This window comes from Strix aluco, chromosome 1 (assembly GCF_031877795.1).
Source record: "Strix aluco isolate bStrAlu1 chromosome 1, bStrAlu1.hap1, whole genome shotgun sequence".
NCBI classification, from domain to species: Eukaryota; Metazoa; Chordata; class Aves; order Strigiformes; family Strigidae; genus Strix; species Strix aluco.
Genome location: NC_133931.1, coordinates 126346854 through 126367331, shown reverse-complemented (window position 1 = coordinate 126367331; position 20478 = coordinate 126346854). Strand labels below are relative to the sequence as shown.

General features: G+C 38.7%; 1 protein-coding gene across 15 annotated transcripts in view; it reads right to left on the bottom strand.

The window, feature by feature from the left end:
* The window catches only part of TRDMT1 (tRNA aspartic acid methyltransferase 1), a 52141-nt gene that overhangs the window by 23033 nt on the left and 8630 nt on the right, over positions 1–20478 (bottom strand). For 5 of the 15 annotated variants that reach the window (XR_012624504.1, XR_012624498.1, XR_012624533.1 and 2 more), the window contains exons 1-5: positions 16104–16224; positions 7498–7607; positions 5733–5809; positions 4188–4259; positions 391–456 (exon numbers count right to left, since the gene is read on the bottom strand). Coding sequence is in view for 12 of the 15 variants with exons in the window: in XM_074834633.1 (XP_074690734.1) it covers positions 391–456; positions 4188–4259; positions 5733–5809; positions 7498–7607; positions 16104–16167 (389 nt within the window). In the remaining 3 variants the exon portion in view is untranslated. Of the gene's footprint in view, positions 1–390; positions 457–4187; positions 4260–5732; positions 5810–7497; positions 7608–15515; positions 15537–16103; positions 16226–16256; positions 16543–20478 lie in introns of those variants that run through there. The other 10 variants (XM_074834643.1, XM_074834653.1, XM_074834714.1 and 7 more) reach the window with 9 other exon arrangements.

The following is a 20478-nucleotide window of genomic DNA, read 5'->3' as shown; positions in this document are numbered from 1 at the left end:
CCCTGTACTGTACTGTGATCTTAACACAAGATACCATGAACTCTTGTCACGGCTAAAACCCCAAAACCTCCGAGTGCTATACCTATTGTTATTGTTCTTTGGAAAATCCATATTGACCCTTTCTAAAGGACACTGGATCATCAAATAAAATTAATGCAGTCAACTTGTTATATTTTATCTGCTTAGAGAAATAAATAGCTAATCAGAAAGTTCTTTTCACAACTTAAGATTTTCGTTCCTAAATTAAAACAGTATTTTTAATCCACAGCTGCTAGCTGTCCCATCTCACTACTTTGTTAACTTAAATTCTAGGGAATAAAAATCCTGCCTTCCCCCTCTAAAGAAAATGTCCTTTATTAAAAACTAAAATGTGCATAAATTAGACTTTACCTTGCAGACGAGGATTCAAATCCTTTAACATTTTCTAAAAGTAGGTATTTTGGAAGCTTCTGGAGTCTACAAGGGGGAAAAAAAAAGATCCACAAATTATAGTAACAAGTTGTAAACCACATTATATTCACCCAGATTTTTTTTAGCTACAAGAAAGATCAAAGTATTTTCATATCATGCTAGCTGTTAAAGCTTAGCATCCTTGAAAAAACATGTACCTCAATTTTCAAGGTTGCCTAGATCAAATTATTTCCAACTGAATTAAACACGTGGACTGCTGGTAATTACGAAAACCAACAAAACCCACTTATATTCAGATGGGCTGCTGTACCCTCCTGTATCCCATGCACGTACTTCTGAAAATGCTTACCACTGTTCATTTCCTAAAGCATAATATTATTATTCAACAGATTGAGTTTGTAATAGAAAAGGTAATTGTTGGGGGGAAAAAAAAAAAAAGATCACTATTTAGCCATGGAACAGAAAACATTTTAAAGTGCTTAAACCCAAAATCAATGTCAAAAAGTTATATCAACTTTAGTGATAACACATCAGAATCAGTATTCATCCAATTGCTTTAAGAAATACTACATGTTTAGAGATCAAACTGCAGATACTCTCAATTTTCTATACTTCACTTTTTCATTTTGATGGGAGGGAGGGGAAGGAGGCACCTGAGGTTTAGCAAGATCAGTGCAGAGGTCTGGAAAAAGGCTCATTTCCAAAACCAGCATATTAAATCTCTGGAGAAAGGAACATGCCCATACTGCCAGGGACCATTCTAACAATTTAGAAGCATCAGTGATTCAGATTCAAGTCTCTGGGAACATTCCCTGGCACTGATTAATTCGCTAGTAAGGCTAATGTAGACACAGTATGTCTGTCACACGCTGGGATCTCAGAACAGCATATAGAAAAAGGATACTAATGCCACCAGACAGCAGCTCCATGCTTATTTAAGTCAGTAAGTGTCTTTGGACTTCCACTGGAACAAATCACAGCAGAATTTGTTTTAGCATGTTCTTAACTATCAAAGACATTCACATGAAGAATTAAAGAACTAAAGCATTTCACAAGAAATTGGAAAGCATACAAGATGCCAAGTCAAATTTAAAAATACTAAAAATAATAGTGAAAAAAAAAAAAATAAACTGAATAAAGCAGCAGCAGCCAAATTCCCTGCAGAGGAATGGAGAATATATCTGTTGGTATGTTTACCCACAGTCATCATCATCATCACCACCTACTATGAAACTTATTTTTAAAGTAATGAACCCAGAGCATAGCCTGAAATGCAAGAGCTCATACAGGATCAACAGATCACAAGACAAGTAATCGTTATACAAAGAGTACGTGTTAAGTAATTGGCAGGTATTAACATTACAAATGTGTCTGTTAGCATTAGATTTCCCTGGGTTATGGCTTGGACACGATAAACAGACAGTATCCGGACCATCTGGGTCAGACTGCTGGCTAGGTGCTCCAAGGATTTCCTAGGTCTTTCCAGATCCTGAAACTGTCCTTTCCATATCTCTAATATTTGTTTTTCCAGGCTATCTTTGAGCCTCATTTCACCAACATTTCATTACAAAACGCTGAACATAAGGTAGGAACAGCCAAAGGACAAGAAATTATTTTATAGTTTCCATAAACTGAACACATGCCATATACCAATTTAGAATGCAAAGTGGTAACTCCTATATTAAGAATTTCCCTTTTTTGGGCTGAAATACTCCATACTGAATGTCTGGCAAACATGTCATATCCAAAAAATACACAAACACTATCTCAGTAAAACATAAATCTATTAGAATTGAGAAACTCTGCAGAAGCCACCATCCTGAACATATTACAGACTGCTTGCAGTAAGTACTGCCTCAGGAAACAACCTGCCCAAGGGAGATAAGGGACACCAGCAGGGTCTCATGGGGTGTTGAGATAAAGTGCCACAACCAAGCCCAGCATCTTTGCATCGTCATGACGAAACATTTGTTCTGCAGTGTCTAAAGCTTTGGTTTTGAGAAGGAAAACCTTCTGCCCTTTATCCAGCTAAGCCCACAGCAACCATAAAGCAATGTTTCCATATTAATGCACAACAGTGTCGCAAAAGCAGCCAGCCTCTTAACTGTGTCTCAGTTTAACGGAAAGAAATACTGAGGTCAGGATTCCATTAAGGATAAGGAAGGGACTACTATTAACTTACATGCTATCTGCTCTTTTTAACTTACCATTTTGAAAGGTCAGTCTGGAGGACTGAGTAACATTCCTTGTTCCAGAAAAGACATCCTTTGCAACTTTTAAAAACCCACGTTATCTCCCTATTTTTGTGTCTCTGATAGAAGCAGGGGTATATTAATAATCTTTCTTTTTACCTGTTGTCTAACTTACTCGGCTACAGAATCTGTATTATATTCTGTGTTCTCTGCCACAGATTTCTTAGGTGACCCCAGCCAAGTCACTCAGCCCTTCTGTGTCTGTGTTGTCTAACTGTTGATGACAAGAGCAAAGAAGAAGTAGTCCCATTTAATGTTGCTGGCTGAAAAAAAGTTGTTTCTGGAAGAAAGATGAACACCCTTTTCTCCCAGTGTTAACAGCAGTTTGAAAGAAAGGCTGCTGTTGGTACCAGTTTCCTTCTGTGCAGAAAGCATTATTAAAAAAAAAAAAAAAGGCCAGCCAAACCTCCCTTCGTCCTCCTCCAATTCTGACAAGAAGATTAACCAACGAAGGAATATACAGAGAACAGCTGTTCCAGTCTCCAGCAGAAGCGGGGCCACCAGGAATGGCAAGTGTCTGGTGGACTGTAACTGACACAAATGCTCAGGCTCATGCCAATTGGTGCCCAGTGGACATCTCAATCCAGAAGCAGAGATTTCAACTGGATAACGTCCCTGAGCAACTGCTTGTTCCACTTCCCCAGGGAAGGTTCTTACAGTGCTGTGCATCTTCTTCCCAAAAAAGACTACAAGCCTTGCTTGGAGCTAATTTTTAACACTCTCAAGAAGAACAATTTAAGTCAGCAAAACCCACTTTGTCTGTATTTACTGTTTCAAAATTTAAGGCATAAATAATACAAATAATTATGGCTATTTTATTAGGAACTGGGGTCTGACCAGGCAAAAATGACAGATCAATACAAAGACAAGAGCACTGTTCAGACAATGCACTGCTATTTGAATTCTTTAATATTACTTCTCAAACCAAGAAACTGTATTACAAACCAAAAATACACAATCTGCCCCCAAGATATTTTGGTGTCCCAGCACCACAAGGCAGAATACACACTTTAAGAAAGAATGAAAGGGGTCAGAAAATGTATCGTATTGTGCAGTCTATAACATATTTAAACAAACTTTCAAATGTTACCTACTCAAAAGGTGCTAAATGTTGAATTAAAGCTTTTTTTAACCTGGTATTTCAAACAATTTTCATGTTTCCATAATGCCTATTAGCAAACTATTACATTACCTACTTCTGCTTCTACATAAAGTCAGTGCAAGATCGATGTTGAACTGAAAATAACTCATTTTTTTTCATTTATGATACAGCCACAGTTTAAACAGACACACAATAAAAAGAAAACCAGACAATGAATACACAGTAACTATGAGATGATAATGGCATTAGTAAAACACAAGTATTTATAAGTTACATATAATCATGTGAAAACAAATAAGTAATACAACACAATACTAGTAGTATCCCTGTAAAACATTATAGATTATTTGTCTTGCTGAAATATAAAAGATGTACTTAGTTACAACAAAGGCTTAAGAACTGAGGTAGAAGTTCATTTATACCTTGGGAGAATATCAAGGATATAGAGAAAGCTCTTTGTCCGTGGATCGGATACATCACCTTGCAGGCCAATTCTAAGAAAGAATGAAGAAACACCTGTATATTATTCAGAACAGACTGACATTTGACTTACATCTTTCTAAGAATGCTGACACTTTTTGCTTTGAGTTTCAAAAAGGGATTCTGCAAAAGCACCATGTACAGACATGAGGACCTGCTTACAAAGCCAGTGTCCTAAGAAATGCTCTAAGGAATGAAAGTCTAACCCTGGAATCCATCAGCTCACAGCAAGGTTAAAACTGAAGCATTCAGTAACGAAATCCACTCCCCAGTCTGCAAAGTGTTTAGCATTCTGCTCTTGTCCAGCAAACCCCTTGAACATACTTGGCTCTGAAAGAACAAAAAACCCCCACTGGGTTCCTGGGAATACCCCACTATTTTACATTGAATATATTAAATTATTTCTATGAATTAAAGCCTCAGTGCTCACCACTTTGCAGGATTGAGCCCCACATGAATAACTCTGTAACCAATTTTGTAACATTAAACTGGACAGCTCATGTAGGTTATAAAAATGATATAATATAACGATTCCAGGCCTGTGTTCCTCTAACTTGTATTAGCTCTTAAAAAAGAATAAAGCCTTGGTAGAAGCACTTTAGCATGTCTCTAAATTAATTAGTCACACACAGATTTTTCTTTTCACTGTATTATAAAAATAATAATAGTTTGAATGAATGATTCCTATATACATCATATGTTTACACAAATACATTTTTATAGATCAGCAAGACTTCAGTGGGATTTCTTTTTAATCTTAGACCATTCAATGAGATATACTTTCTTACACAAGCAGTTCCATCATCAACGGACTTTTTCATGAAGTTACTACTTTACATGAGTATAGTTACTAGCCTCTTACCTCCACTGGTCGCTGCTGTCTAATGATATGAATTTGAAACTAATCTGACAAATAACATCTCAGTAAATTCAGTACTTAATCAGCAAAATATTCCTCTATATCATCCATAAAATAATTTCAAAGTCATTATCCTCCCAGTTTTGGATAAAAAAGAAATACTCCTCAAAATAAACTATTAGTGTGTACATGCAATTTTCAAAGTGCAAATAAAAACAGATTACACTCTTAGTCTCAGGCAGAAGTGAGACATTCCAATCCTCCTTCTGGAGTTGCCCCAGGAAAAGATTATATTGATACCTAAAGGGAAATAGTCCTAAACAGCAAAATCTTTGAATTTCACTGTTAGAGAAATAATACAGTACATAAAATAGGTGCTCTAAGAAGCTTACTTAATTTAAACTGAATTAAAATATATATTACAAGAAATGCAACCAATAATTAAGATTCAAATTGCTGCATTTCTTCTACTTCAGTAAACATCAAGGTGAACAGAGCTACAACATCTTTGCTCAGGAAGAGAAAGATACACAGATGAACCACACATAGTGTCACCCTTGAAAACATTTCTCCTTTAACAGCACACATTGTAATAACTGCACTTTTCTTCAAAGCGTGCTATATCTACCTTGTAAATGGCTGACAGGGAGGACTCATCAAAATCATATCAAAAGATAATCTGTCAAATTCTTTCAGTGTTATGCCCTGAATAAGGAAAAAAAAAATAGAAGAATGTTGAGTGTTGTAAACTGTATGAAACTCTCAAGTCATCTTTCAGATCAAACTACCTCTCTTACTTCCACTATATGCTGCTTCTAGCAGAAAAAGATCTAATCTCCCATTTAACCTAGTAATTTCCATCTTTTCTATCTTGTCAAACCATACAATGCAAATATGTATTAATTGCTTTGAATATAAATCAAAACCACTAATGATGTTAGCATCTACACATAATCATGAAGTTTTTATCTACTCATTCTTTCAGAAGAGGTGTGTAGTGGTTCTTTCAGTAGATCACATCAAAATGCTGACTAGTTATTTCTCCTCATTCCTCTTCCAAATAAAGTATTGTTATTTAGATATGAAGTCTTCGTACACCAAAACCAATATTAATATATTCAAAACAGGTGACAAAATATTAGATCTTCTCAAAAGACAAAATATGTGCACAGAAAAGTAGTTCAAGTATTTTTACAGATCCAAACTGTGGGTTTCAACTCTTAGGAGCTCACTACCAATGCACCCTGTAAAGTTTACTTCATTCTAGTTTTTGCCCAGCAGAAATCCCTCAAAGATATTATATGGCTGAAAGCTTCACTTCGCGAAAATATTTCTGTTCAGAGAAGAAAGAATTAGGTCTGTGGCATGAATTAATTACACAGTCACAAGTTTCTCTAGACTAAATTTTAATAAACACTAGAAGGACAACATATTAAGGGGTCAAGAGGAGAGAAGAAGGATAATGATCAAGTAACTATGAGCTAGACAAAGAAATCACTGCCTTATATATTTTGGGGAGTATCTATATAGCAAATATAACATAACTGCCCACAGAAACTAGACAAAAGCTGCTATTTTTTCCAGTAAATTTGAAGAAGATCTTACTGACTGTAATCTGCTCTTATCTACTATAAGGAGACACAGGCAAGCATTCTTGTTCTTTTCCCATATAAAACTGTAAACTGTCACTTAGCCTGTTATTATGAAGTGCTGAATAAGCATTTAACCTTTAGCCACCTATTTAAGTCTTGTTTAAGATGGTGTCTTAAAACAAATTCAGTATCTATTACTGTCATGTTGTAAAACTGTAAAAGAAGATTAATAAGTATATAGTAATTTCTAACTAAATCCAGGCAAAATGACATGCCTAGTTTGCCCCTCAGTTATTAAAAAAGAATCTAATTTTACCTAGTTGTTCTTCATATAATTTGGAAAAGGGACAGAATTCCTAAAACATTTGATCTATTGAGCCCACAAAATAACCACAAGACTGACCCATCCAGTATATTTTCTTGTGTTTTACTAAGCTCAACTATAACTACAAAAGGAGGCATGCCTTCAAGTAATTTAAATTCTTTCAAAGTACATGAAAATATTTTTTTAATCAAAAAAATATTATTTTTGTCATTCTTTTATTGGTGGTAAGCATTCCTCTTGACATTCATGTAACGTTTCTTGATGCAGCAGTCAAGACTTTCAGAAAGGGACTGCAGTGAGTATCCCTCTAACTTCAACATGCAACTATAGCACAAGAAATCAAAGCTATTGTAAAACTGCTATATTCATAACAACATAAATTAAACCTTTTTGTTTCTCTTGTTACTAATAAAGATAGTGAAGACAACTATTTCTGCAAATACCAGACTAGAGTAAAAAAGACATTCATTACTCACCTCAATTGTTTTTGCCCATAACAGCGTGCTGGGAAAGTTGTGCTTATAGACTTCATTGGCAAGAGTATTCACATCAACAGCAGCAATAACTTCTGCATATGTGCAGCTTTCTAAAATTAAAAAAGGAATTTGAAAACTGTAGCTTCTCTTTACTACTCTTGGAAAATTGTGTTTGTTCACTTGCATTACAGCTATGCTCAAAAATAAAAGGGAAATTACATGATCAAACTCTGCTGTGTTGCCTTTAAAACTTTGTATGAAAAATGTACCATGTTTCTAATTGTATGGTAAATACTTCCCTGCCTTACGTATCCAAAAAAGGAATTTAACTGCACACTTAATTTGTAGATACAGTCACACATAAACTCCAAACAGGGTGCATCTCTACAACATTCCCACCTGCACTCAGCTGGTCTCTGGGGCCACCAAGTTCCTTAGCTAATGGAACGCAGCATGAGTTAACCTGCCAAGCCTCCCTGCCACTGCCTGAGCCTCTCCAGCCACTGACAACTTACAGAAACTAAATGTGGTATCTTAGAAGTATACTACTTCTCATGGTGAAAAAACAGCACCAATAAATATGTTTGAGGTACATCTACTCTTGCAATAAAACTTTAAGAGGTTGCTTGAAAAACATTTGTGCTTATATGCCAATAAAACCTTGGGCCTTGAACACAACTGCTGCTTCCTTTGAGTTCAAGGTCCGCAAAATACCAAACGCTTTGAAGGACAACATTTGGCAGCTCCTCTTTTGATATCAAAGGAAGTCCTTCTGGACACTTAGAGATGTTATTGAAAAGAAGAGAGCATGCTGTGACAAATCTACTAACAGCTAAAATCCTGAAAGAAAAATACACTAAAAAGAATGTAAATAGGCAATGGTTAATTTATAGAGTAATAGAATAATAGGTTCTACAGAAGCTAAAGACATAAAAAGAACAGCGTTTAATTCACTGCTCATCATGTCACGCTGTTTATTATTACTAAGCACAATACCTTCACTGAGGCTTTTTAATCCAGGAAGATAGGCCATGGTCACCGTTATAGCCACAGGCAGAAAAAAGTGACCATACTTCCTGATAGACAAGACCAGTTTCAACCACTGAGAAATTTACATTATGGTCACCATTACAAAACCCCAGATGAAACAGGCAATTTTTTAACGTTTTTCGTGAGCAAAAAAGAAACAAGGCAAATAGCCACATGCCTTTGAGTAGTCTCACAACATGGTCAAGTAACACATTAACAAATGACCTTATGAGACATCTAATGAGTTACAGCTAGTCAGCTAATTATTTACAGTTTGAGAGGATAAAAATACAACTATGATGTCCCCAGTGGATTTGAGTGATGCAGTTATCACCCATCTACTATCTTTCAGGTTTCCAAGGCCATCTTATTCAAAACTAAGATGAAAGAGAAATCTGGGTACTGGAAAGATTGCAGCAGACATTTTAACAAAGACCAGCCTAGTTCTCCTGCGTTTACTTCGTGCAACAGAGGGCAAAAAGAATAGGAGTTTCACAAGAAAAAGATTTACAGACGGCAGCCCATTAAGGATCAACATATAAATCGTTATTCACAGTTACCGTCTTGACATTTTCACTGTAAATTGTAACGGAAGGATTAAATAGAGGTGTATCCACCAGGCCAACTGAATGACTACACCTGAGATTACAGAACAGGTATGTTAACACTGACATCTAGCGTGAAAAGAATGTCACCTTAGCAGGCTGACTGCCTCAATTTACAAGCATATTCAAGAACCAACACTTTCATCTTCCTAAAACAAAGCTGTAACACCTAAGTAATGGGAACAAACTTCAAGTGCTGTTTAAGAGACTGTTTTTCTTGTTTATTCTTTCAGTTCTTAAAATATCCCGACAAGCTGATCCTTACTGCGTGTTCCAGGCACTCCAGAAGAAGGGGAAAAAAAAAAATAAAATCAAGAACCTCAAATTATTATCTAAATTAACAGCAGATAAAAATGACAATTGGAAAGGCAGGCAGTGTGCTTTCTCTCACAACCCATGATACAGACGCTCACCCTTTTAACTAACATGAATCCAATCTCTCCCTGCATACATACAGGAAAAAAGAACTGGGGATTTACATCAAGGGACTTCACAGACCCAAATGCCTGGAAATACTGAAAGAGAGCACATAGCTAATAGGCATTTATTGAATCCCCTTGCAATGCAATGCAATGCTCAGTCTAAACCAGAGGTGTTAACCCACATGGAAAAGGGACAGGAACTTTTCCTGATCTATTCCACCCAACATCCTCTCTTCCCAATTCAAAGACCTGATAATTTTTTCAAAGCTTCTGCTTTTCACTCAAAGCTGTGGCTCACTTGGGAGTTTCTGTTAGAGAAGAGACTCCCTGTAAAAGCTGATTAAGCATATTTGTGTGGAAATGCATGAAGGAGCTTAAGCAGACAAGCAGATCTCACACATCCGACTTAACAAAGAAGAGCTTGTGTAAATTTCAAACAATGCAAAAATGAAATATTTTTAAAGACCGTCTCCTGAAATTTACATAACTTCAATGTCAAACTGTGATATTGTTTTGCTATAGCATTTATATTTATTAGCTGAAATGACTGTAGGAATGTATCATAAAAAAGAAAGCAGAATCTAAAAAAAACAGAATCAAGACTCTGTTTCTATTGCCACTGACAAAAGGCACAAAAGAAACTCAGGAATATGAAAATGCTGCTGAATTGCTGACTTAGTGAAATGTTAAATCAATTCCTCAAAATATATAGCAGAACTTCAATACAGAAACATACACAGCTCTGAAGACTTTTTTTTCCCCCAAACAAGTATGCCCAGTTTTCAAAACACAGCCATTTAAAAGAATTACAACTATGCAGAAAACAATTTAATTTTATGCAGACTAAAGAAAAAATAATACACATTTTCTAAGTGAAACTAAGTAGCTGCTTGAATACTTGATTTGCAATATTCCTCAACACCACAGTTTTTGAACCAAGACTTTGTACTTCTATGAGATGTTGTAGCTCAAAAGGAAGCCACAGACACGATGAGGAAGTTACTGAGGAGACATGTTACGGCTTATTTTTAGACAGACTAGATTGTAATACTCTCTTGGTTGAAAGCAGGTGAACTCAAATTTGTGGCATCCTATTAGGAAAGTACTGATTTTACACTTGAGTCTTGAAACCTCTAGGGTCCACATAGCAGGAACTCTTTAACTGTTATTTAAATTGCCTAAAGAGGCAGCAACCAAACTTTGGGTCTCAATTCTCTATTTTGTTGGTATACACAGTGCTTATGAGCCATTTGAGCTATGTAGTAGTCACTCGAGTGAAAGGGACACTGCTGTAATGATTGAAAGGCGCAGCATTTTAAACAAAGACAGGATACATGCATTAGCTCCTGATTTGGAAAAAACAAACCCAAAGGGTGTCATCTTCAAATGCTGAAAATAAAATGTCTGACATTACAATATCTGTCCTTTTCCTCTCTAGAATCGATTCCTTTGTCATGTGTTTCTAGCAGACCTTAAAATGAACATAGATCTGTTTATATTCATCACTGTATTTTGTAATAGAATCACCAATGTCAGCAGAGCACATGAAATACATGGTGCTGCACCAAGGGCAGAGCCTGGTGGACCTTAGCGCATTGGAAAATCAGAGCCAGAACAATTATCTATTCTAACAGGTATATGGAAACAGATGGAAAAGGGAAGATTAGTCACATGTTTTGTCAGTCCCATTTCCTTCTAAAACAGAGAGTAAAGATTTCTTTTAGGAGTTGTCAGCTGTTGGCTGAAATGATTAGGCTGAACTGCCCGTGGCTACAGTCAACGTGACTATCAGTAAATTTGAGGCTTGCTTCCTGCAGGATACTTAACAACTTTTATCACTGCTCTATTTGTACAGGATTTGTTCATGTTCAGCCATATAAACTATGCAAATTTACATTACAGCACAACTGGCACCATCCTGTGCTATGAAGTGCTATATTTTAGAGAAGCATTATATCAAAATGAGTTTAGGTGTAAAAACTTGCTCAAACCAGCAATATTTTTGTTTTGCGTTGTGCTGAAACCTAAAGCTGCTTGCCTGTTTCGTCTCCTTTGCTTCTTCTCCTGAGATAGCTATGCCCAGTGTAATTACGCACACCAGTTTATTATGCTGTGCAGTTCACAGAGATAATCAAGTAAAATAAATAAACAGAGATGACAGAGTACAAGAGGCTTAAATTCTTACTCGGTAAAACTGAAATATAACAATAGCAGTGGAAAAATATCGCCAACTTTATCACTGCAAAATTATAGTATTTTTTAAAAGATGTCTTTTCATGTTTTATGCACAGAGACTTTTTTCAGTGACCTGGCAGATTACAAACACTTGTGGCAGAGACCTGGAACCCATTTTTTATGGGAAAACTGCCTAAATTAATAAACCAGTTTAAGTTTGTTTTGGTTGGGAATGAGGAAGAGCAGGCTGTTTGTCTGATGGAAAGTTGCTAAGGAAATGAATTTGTAGCCATAGATTTTCTAAAAATAAACCACTATTTTTCACTGCAGAAACTCTGCACTTTATATATAAAGAATACATTCACAGACATATAAAAAGTACATAGGTTTAGATATATATGATCTAAACATCAACTTTTATAAATCTCGCAAAGCTTGGAGCACAGGGTGGCAAGAAGGAAGAAATTCACTCCCATCTCTTAGCTGCCTCAGTCTTTCAACAGTGTGAATTTGAACAGACTCACTGACTTCTGACCTTAATCAAGCTAAACTTTCTAAATTATATCTTTTTTTGCGTGTCTTTCCTGTTAAACTTAAAATACTATAATAAAGTATTCAAAATCTAAACCTAGAAATTCTGCATATGCTGAATTATCCTCAGGTGAAGTATCAACAGAGAGCTAGATAAACTCCAAGATTTTTCTTTTTTGGGTTTGGACTGAAATCTAAATTCAGGAACACCCTTCTTTTCACTGTCAAAAAGAACCTGATTCAGCTATGTAACTATGCACTAATAACTTCTATGTACTGTTAATAGAGAAACACTTATAAGAGAATATAAACTTCCATGAATTTATTAAAATTCAATTATTTCTTACTGTAGGTGAGGGCAATCTCAAAACCAACTGCATACTACTTGGTGCCAAATGCATTCCACTTTCATGACAGCTGCCAAAACAATAAACACCCTCATCCTGCAAGCTCAAGTATATGCTATTCTAAAAGTAAGTTTATGGAAGATCACAGCCAAAAAGGCATCAAGGTAGAAAAGGCAGTGTCAGATTTCCTGGAAAACACCAATTTGCCAATTGAAAACACTGGCAATTTCACAGAAAAGAAGAAAGTTGGACCAGCTCTGCTAAACATAACTGGCTACAAAGCTGGCTACATAATGCGGCCAAGAACCAACGCTGAGCCAGAACTTGCCAGAACTGCAGAATCCCTTTTGTAGAACAAGTGGCTTTCCTGGGGCGCTGCCATACTGAAGTATTCCATGCTCTCTCTCTTTTCTACATGTTTCTATTATTTTTCTTGGCTGTATAGATTCACTAGAAACCATACCAAGAAAATAAACTATTACACATAATTTTCATCTCTTGTGTATCTGGTTTATGAAAGCACTGGCAAAAAGAAAGGCCTTTTTTTCAAGCTTCATATCTATATGGAAAAAAAAAATCCTTCTAATATTTCCTTATTTGATTTAAATGGAAGATGCCAAACAGTCTGCCATCTGCTAAATGATATCCAAAAAATTGCATCAGAGACATTTTCAAATAGCATGGTTTCACATACACTTATAGGCCTAAAACATATAAGAAACCCTGTTATTATATACAAAAAGTACTTAGAGGAACAGTCACTTTTTTCTGTTTGATTTCCACATAAAAGCAGACACTTAAATCCCCCTTGACTTTACTTTGTTCCTTCATAAATTGTATAAGAAAATTGAATCCAGATGTCTAAGAGACTTAGAAAAACAACAGAAAAGATCAAAATGCCTGATTATATCAGTATTCCTGAATGTAATTTAATCAAAACCAGTTTCATATAGCGACCTGTCATTAAATACTTAATTCAGTGCAAATCACATAGAACCCTTTTTATTCAAACTGCCTGATTATTAGTTTTAACACCACTCAGAACAGGATTTTCATCTAGAATTGTATGGTTTGAACTTCTTCCAAGACAACAATGCCTATGGGCTTTCTCATATGCTTCTCAGAAAAATAAGCACCCAGATTTGAAAAAAGTTATACCAACTCTAACGCAAATAGCATTGTATCTGCAAGCTTTGCAAATTTCAGTTGGTATTAAACACTTAGTACTATCTACGGTCATTTACACAAATAATAAAGTCTCCTCTTATACACCAGCCCTTCACCTGCTTTGGCTGGTACCACAAAAGAATCTGTGTCTCACCCTTCACACTTACTGTAATTTCTTCGGTCAAATGTAAACCCAGAATAACACAAATTACAACACGCACTGACACTGATGCATTTGTTCAGCAAGTTCAGAAAACAGTAAGCTTGCAAAGAAATTTACCCTTTCAGGAAATAATACAAGGGGTTTGGTTAATCCCTTCACTTTGCTAACTACACAAGACAGAAACGTGATACATGCTCTCAAGCCTTTATATGCATAGTAACTATCTACTGGACACAAATTCACAATATTCTGCTCATCTTCTAAGGCTGCATTCCCAATATTCCCATTCTTTTAAGTATTTTGTTGTGTTGTAAATGACACTTTCTTAGGTCACCATCCACAGGATATCACATCTGGCATTACAATGTATTAACTATTGCAAAACATTACCAAACATTCACAAGATATTTATTATTAAGAACAGAGCTAGATAATATTCAATAAGCATTTGTTACATACATACACACACCACACACACCAACACATAACCAATAGCTGAGTGAAGAACCATGGTATAGGCTAAGTTTCAGGAACCAGTCCACCTTCAGTGGAAATATGTACACATGCAGATAGTTCCCCATCACTTCAGAAACCAGACTACTAGAAAAGGAGAGTATTACTATTACAGCCATATACACAATATACAATGTCTAACACCCTCTTTTCATTCCACAAAAACTCCACAAGCTGCAGTTCCATACAAAGATATATTTTGCTCTTTATAATCTAAGGATACCTATGGAAACAAGAAAAATGCATCCCTACAGCAAATAGCTGGGATTATTTACAGTAACAATGTAGGTACCTATTTCAGTATGTCATGTATTTTTACACATTTTATACATATAAAACATATATACACATTCTAGATGGTAGAAAAAATGCTGCACTGCCAACTGCATGTTTTAAGTGAATGAATGATGCTAAATGGATTTTACTCTGTAAGCATAACCTTTTAATATTACTCAGCTCACTGGAAAATTAACAAAATAAGTTTTCACCTCGTGTTTTTACGAAAATGCTCTCTGTTATAGAGTATAATAGAAGGGCTGTCAATGCTTATGAAGGCTGAAGTATTTGAAGGATTGCAGTTAAAATTATTATGGTAATTCCCTTCAATTATAAAATTTTTGTTGAAGCCTGTACTTCAAAGTAACAAGGCCCAGGGTACTTTACAAAGGAGATCAATAGCCCTATCTCAGTTTTTTATTCAGGGAAGCCAAGTCAGAGTCTACAGGACTTGCTGAAGGTCACCCAGGCCTTAACAATACAGCAAATTCAGCTTCAGGGTTCCTCGTAGCTGATCAAAAATTCACCTGGGCACATGGTCAAGCATGAACTCTCTATACCAGTTTTCGTATCTAGAAAATGCTATACCAGTCTCACATATGAAACACACATCAGCTATTCACCTAACTAGTGCAATGAAAACCAAGTCTGCATGCACACCAATGGCTAATTTGGTCAAATAGCCCTGGCTAATTTGACCATCATTCTGTGCGTCTGCATGATCAGATCCCATCTGCAGCTGGAGTTTGCCAGTAGACAGAGCATGTATTAACGAAGACAAAACCACAACCTTCCCAGGAGCAGCTGCCCGTGCCGAAGCAGGACCATGGATCCATAATTTCCATCCCAGCGTGCTCCCGGGTACCTGGTGCCACCCAGCAGGCCAGGAATGATTCCGGGCACTGTTCGGTTTACAGCCACAGACGCCCGGCGCAAACACATCGCCAGCCAAAACTCAGCTGCCCCGTGCCCCGCACGCCTCACCCCCACGCAGTCCCTAACTGCAGGCCCGTGAGACGGCCCCGGCCCCCTTTAACACCAGCCCCACCGCCATAAGGTCACCTCCCTGCCCCTGCAGAGCGGGAGGTTATGCTGCCGGGGATTGGGATGGGGGGACGCCCTTCCACCCCACCGCTTCCTTCCACACCGTGCTTGTGCAAGACAGTGGGAGGGGGCTAGGGAACGGGCTGCGGGAGGAGAATGACCACCTTAGCCCACCCTATCGAGAAAATGGCGCCCTCCACAGCCTCTCCTCAGGTCTCGGGGTCCCATCGAGAAGATGGCGACACCGGGGGGGGGGGGGGGGAAGGAGGCAGGCGAGGGGGCGGGAGGCAGCAAGCACCGAGGGGACGCGCTAGCGGCGACCGCTCGCCTGTACCTTTCAGGGCCTGGTGCATCCCCCCGATGCCACTGTAGAGCTCCAGCACCCGCAGCGGCGCCATTCTCCGGCAGCCGGCGCCCGACCCAGCCCGGCCCTCCCGGCGGCCTCCCCAAGCGCCGCCCGCCCGTTCCGCCGCTCTTTCGTTCCCACCTGCCCGCCCTCCTCCAAGCACCTCAGGGCTGACAGCTCCACGCCAGCCCTCGCCAGCTGCCGAGCAGCGACTTAATTCGGCGTTGCTAATTGCTCGTTAAACCCCGAAGAGGGCTTAGGCCCGGAGGATGAAGCCACCCGCTGGCATGACCGGTTCCGCTGCCCCCTGAGGTGGACGTGGGGCTGATGCTGGCTCTGCCACCTGCACCCTCCCGGGAGTGGGGGCTCTGGAGAAGGCCTTTCTCCCCACCATCAGAGCCCTTGGGCTCTACGTCTCCTCCTGGCTGAGGGCTCCTCACAAGAGCAGCAGTGAAATCCCCAACCCCATCGCCCTTCCTCAGGCCCTGTGCCACCACAGGATGTCCAGAGCTTGCCAGGGAGGCGGAGGCCAAGCCTGGCTGTTAGCGTCAGGGCAGCAGGGAAGGGCAGGCTGGAGGCTGAAATTACTTTGTGTGGCTTGTACCTGGCCAGGGCACGGGGAGGGAAGGGGGACGCAGGGCAGCAAAAGGGGCTCTATCCCCATGCGGGCATGTGCATGCTGGCCTGCTGTCCAGCTGGGCAGCTGATACGAATGGCCCTCGACAGCTTTATGAGCCTAAGCGTCCTGTGATTTCTGCATGCAGTGATGTTTTTGAGAAGTCATTTCAAAGCCTGCACCGCTGGTGGAACAGGAAGGAAGGAAATAACTGATGAAACCGTTCTAATTTGCCCCAACACTACGAAATTGCCGTTGCTAAATTGAAAAGGAAGAGGCAACTCAAAGACATTGTTGCCCATGAAAAGTAGTTTGGTTTTAAAACAAATATTAGACAGATGCATCTACATATATATATAACAGAGTAAATATCTTGTACACAATTATGTGGGTTACCTACCATATACAGGTAGACACTCACCAATGCCTCAGTTTGCAGATTTACATTGTAAAGTGAGGAAGAAACACTAAAAAAACCTAACCAAACCACCCTGAACATGTTTCTCTAATAATTTCTTGAGTTAATCATATTTTTGTGGAGCTTCTTAGAAACTTGTCAAAAATAAGGTAGATTTGAGAAATATTTATTTTTCTTTAGAAGTTGCCTCATACAGCCTGTCATAGTAGCAGCTCCTACCTCTTGCCTTTCTGTGGAGGAAGAAGTTTTAGCTAAACTGGAGGGCAAATAAGAGAGAAATCTGCTGCCTTTTAACGTGCTTCTCCATAATATGGGACACATCAGCTGTGGAAAACAGTGGAATTAGAAACAAAAATTCAAAGTAAGAATATTGGTCCTTGCCAGATTTTTCAACACAGTTCTGTCATTCACCTGTGGATCTTCATCATCAGAGCCTGGGGATGCTGCTTTATTTGTCAGCCATAGAAGTAAGCAGGTGACTAAAACACAAAGTCCAAGTCTACTTCTAGAATTTCTGAAAGGAAATGCAGCAGTCAAGGTACCAGAGGAGAGCAGCACACATTGCAACCAGCACTGAGGCAGGTTGCCTGCTTGGATGGCTGATGAAGAACTGAGAAAGGTGGGTGAATCACATGGCATAACAAAATCAGGAATGTGCCAGCTGAAGAAAACAGTCATGGGACAAAGTGAAGGCTCCTAAGAAGAGGGTTCAAGATGATGAAGATGGCTACAAAGAGCGAGGCTGTTATCAGCTAAGAAGACACACTTCAGTAGGACCCCTTCAAAATACAGATGTAAGGTGAAGGTGAACAAAAAGGCAGCTTTTAGACTACTGAAATTAGTAAAGCTGATGAATGAGTTTAAGCTCCTTGTATTAGTATTTCAGCAATGCTAGATACTCTGATGAGTGGGAGCTGTAGGCAGCCAGAAGCAGTTAATTTATTTGGAGCTGCCCAGTACCTGGAGCAATTAAAGCTACAGAGGAGCAATATTTCCTTATATCAGACAGGGAAACATAGCTGAGCCCTGCTTTTCCCTCTCCTTTCCCTGACTCCAAGGTATTGTTCTCATTCACATATGGGAAAGGTGGAGTCTGATGGAGAAAGCAGCACAGATGACTCTGCTGTACTGGTGGCAGTAGAACATTCCCTGCTCAGGGGAAATCCTCCATCTACCTCCTCCACCAGTGTAGTAAATTGGAGAATCTGATCAACACGCCTCCACTCTGGCAACAAAGAAATTCATAAATGTGGATGGGATTTTATCAGCTGCTCTTGCAAAGAATGGGAAACACCAAAATTTCCCTAGTGCTCATTTTTAAACAACTGCCAGTAGTCAGTTTTGTAATTATGTCTAACTGTGTCTGCCCTAACCTGGTTCTCATTATTAATTGACAGCTGTGAAAAGGACCAAAATTAAGACAAGGAATCTGGAAACAGTTACTTCTAGTGCTCTTTTCTTTATAAATGTAAAGTCAGCATAATAACACCCATACCTTTTGGGTAAGACCTTACATAAATAGTATTTAAGGTACCCTGCTTATTTCACATGCTGGGGCAATGGCCGAGAAGGGCTAACATCCATGGCCACTCCTATCATTCTTCGTACAGAAAGCTGAATATTGCAGAGAGAGGATGAGCCCTGTGAAAGTGATTGTTCATACTTCACTCAGAAAATCTTGCTAACACATGCTGCCACTGCCATGGGGCAGGCTAAACGGTTGCTCACTCTTTGTCTTGTGACCCCAAAGCAGCCACATGTCTGCAGAATTTCCCAACTGGAAAGTCTCTCTGACTTACTGAAATTTGGATATTGCGAGAGCTCCTTCTTTCTCCTCTCTGTGCATATAGGATGAATTCCTGTAAATCTCAATGAATGTTTAATTTGATTTACAGAGGAGATTAATGACAAAGTTGGAGTCCAGTGTCCACCTCTGGACTCTTAACATTTTTTAGGACGCAGGTATGCGCTGTTTCAAATATCAGTTATGCCTCAACAATACAGCTGACTTCAAGTAACAACTGATATGCTTTTCTAAAAAGATGTTAGTTTATTCTAGATGAGCACATCTATAGAACTATGCTAATGGACTGATGAAGCAGCTATTTTCTTGACTCTAATATATTTATAGTAAAATATATTTTAAGCGAACTGATCATTTAATGACATTTTTAAAGCCGTTGACATAAGCATGTGATATCAGCATTTTCATTGATACAGCTTTTGAAAGCTCCTGCCTCCTAGCAACTAGCAGCATTTCCTCAATGTAGAAGTTTCCAAAGTTTGCCCAGATCTCTGATGAGTGGTATGATACAGGTAATCGTGCTAGATCTGAAACTGTTGCCCTGGTAACCAATAAACACATCCAGTGAAACAGCTACATGTGGTTAAGAGGAACACGCAAACAAAACCACTGCAATATTTTCTCTTCTTAAAATGCTTTAGAATTGTTAAAAATGTTACAGTTAACAATGCAGCCAAACAACATCACAGAAACATGCAAAAAACACTGCCTTAAGATTCTGCATTGTACTTGGCAACTGAAAGGTAAAATTACAAACTATGACAGGACCATGTACTCTTCTTCTCAACGTGAGAACAAAAGATTTTCACTGTTGTGTTCTATAATTCACACCAGCAACAAATGCACACAACAAACATGCACAAAACATTTTATAGGCATCTCAAGCCTTCTGCAGTTACACGTAGCTCTTCTCCCTGCCCTCCCACCTGCAGCAGAGCAGAGACTGACATGCCAGCAAGGCCTCTGCCTGCACCCAGCTGTGAGCAGGAGGTTGCCAGTCTGCAGTGCATGTCACAGGGTTTTATTGATGCCACAATACCACAGCAGTGCTTGAAGTTTCCTTTGAATATAACCCCTCAACATAAGGCTAGGTAGTGGAAGCTAGTAGACCTGTAGCTGTGAAGTGTTTGTGAGCATTTTCTCTATATTCAGAAAGTGGAGAGAAAGCAAGAAGAATCTCCCTCTGCTGCTACACTGGCTGTTTACAAGTGCATTCACAGTGATCGGCCAAAATTTCATACAGACAAATATTAATGTTGATGGCTGAACAAGAAACAATGCTTCTTGTGTCAAAATGTCCAGTCTAACCTACTAAATACCTAAGTGAGGATCAGGAAGAATATACAGAGATCTCAGCTGTCTAGAAGGGAAGCTCATGTTCTAGGTCAGAAATCACTGTGGCTACGAAAGAATGTGAGGCGTGTCATACCCTTGCAATGCAACCACTGAATTGAAAAAATTCAGAGAGTGTCTAGCATAAATTATTGTTTCCATAACCATTGGCCCAGTAGGTTACTAATAAAAC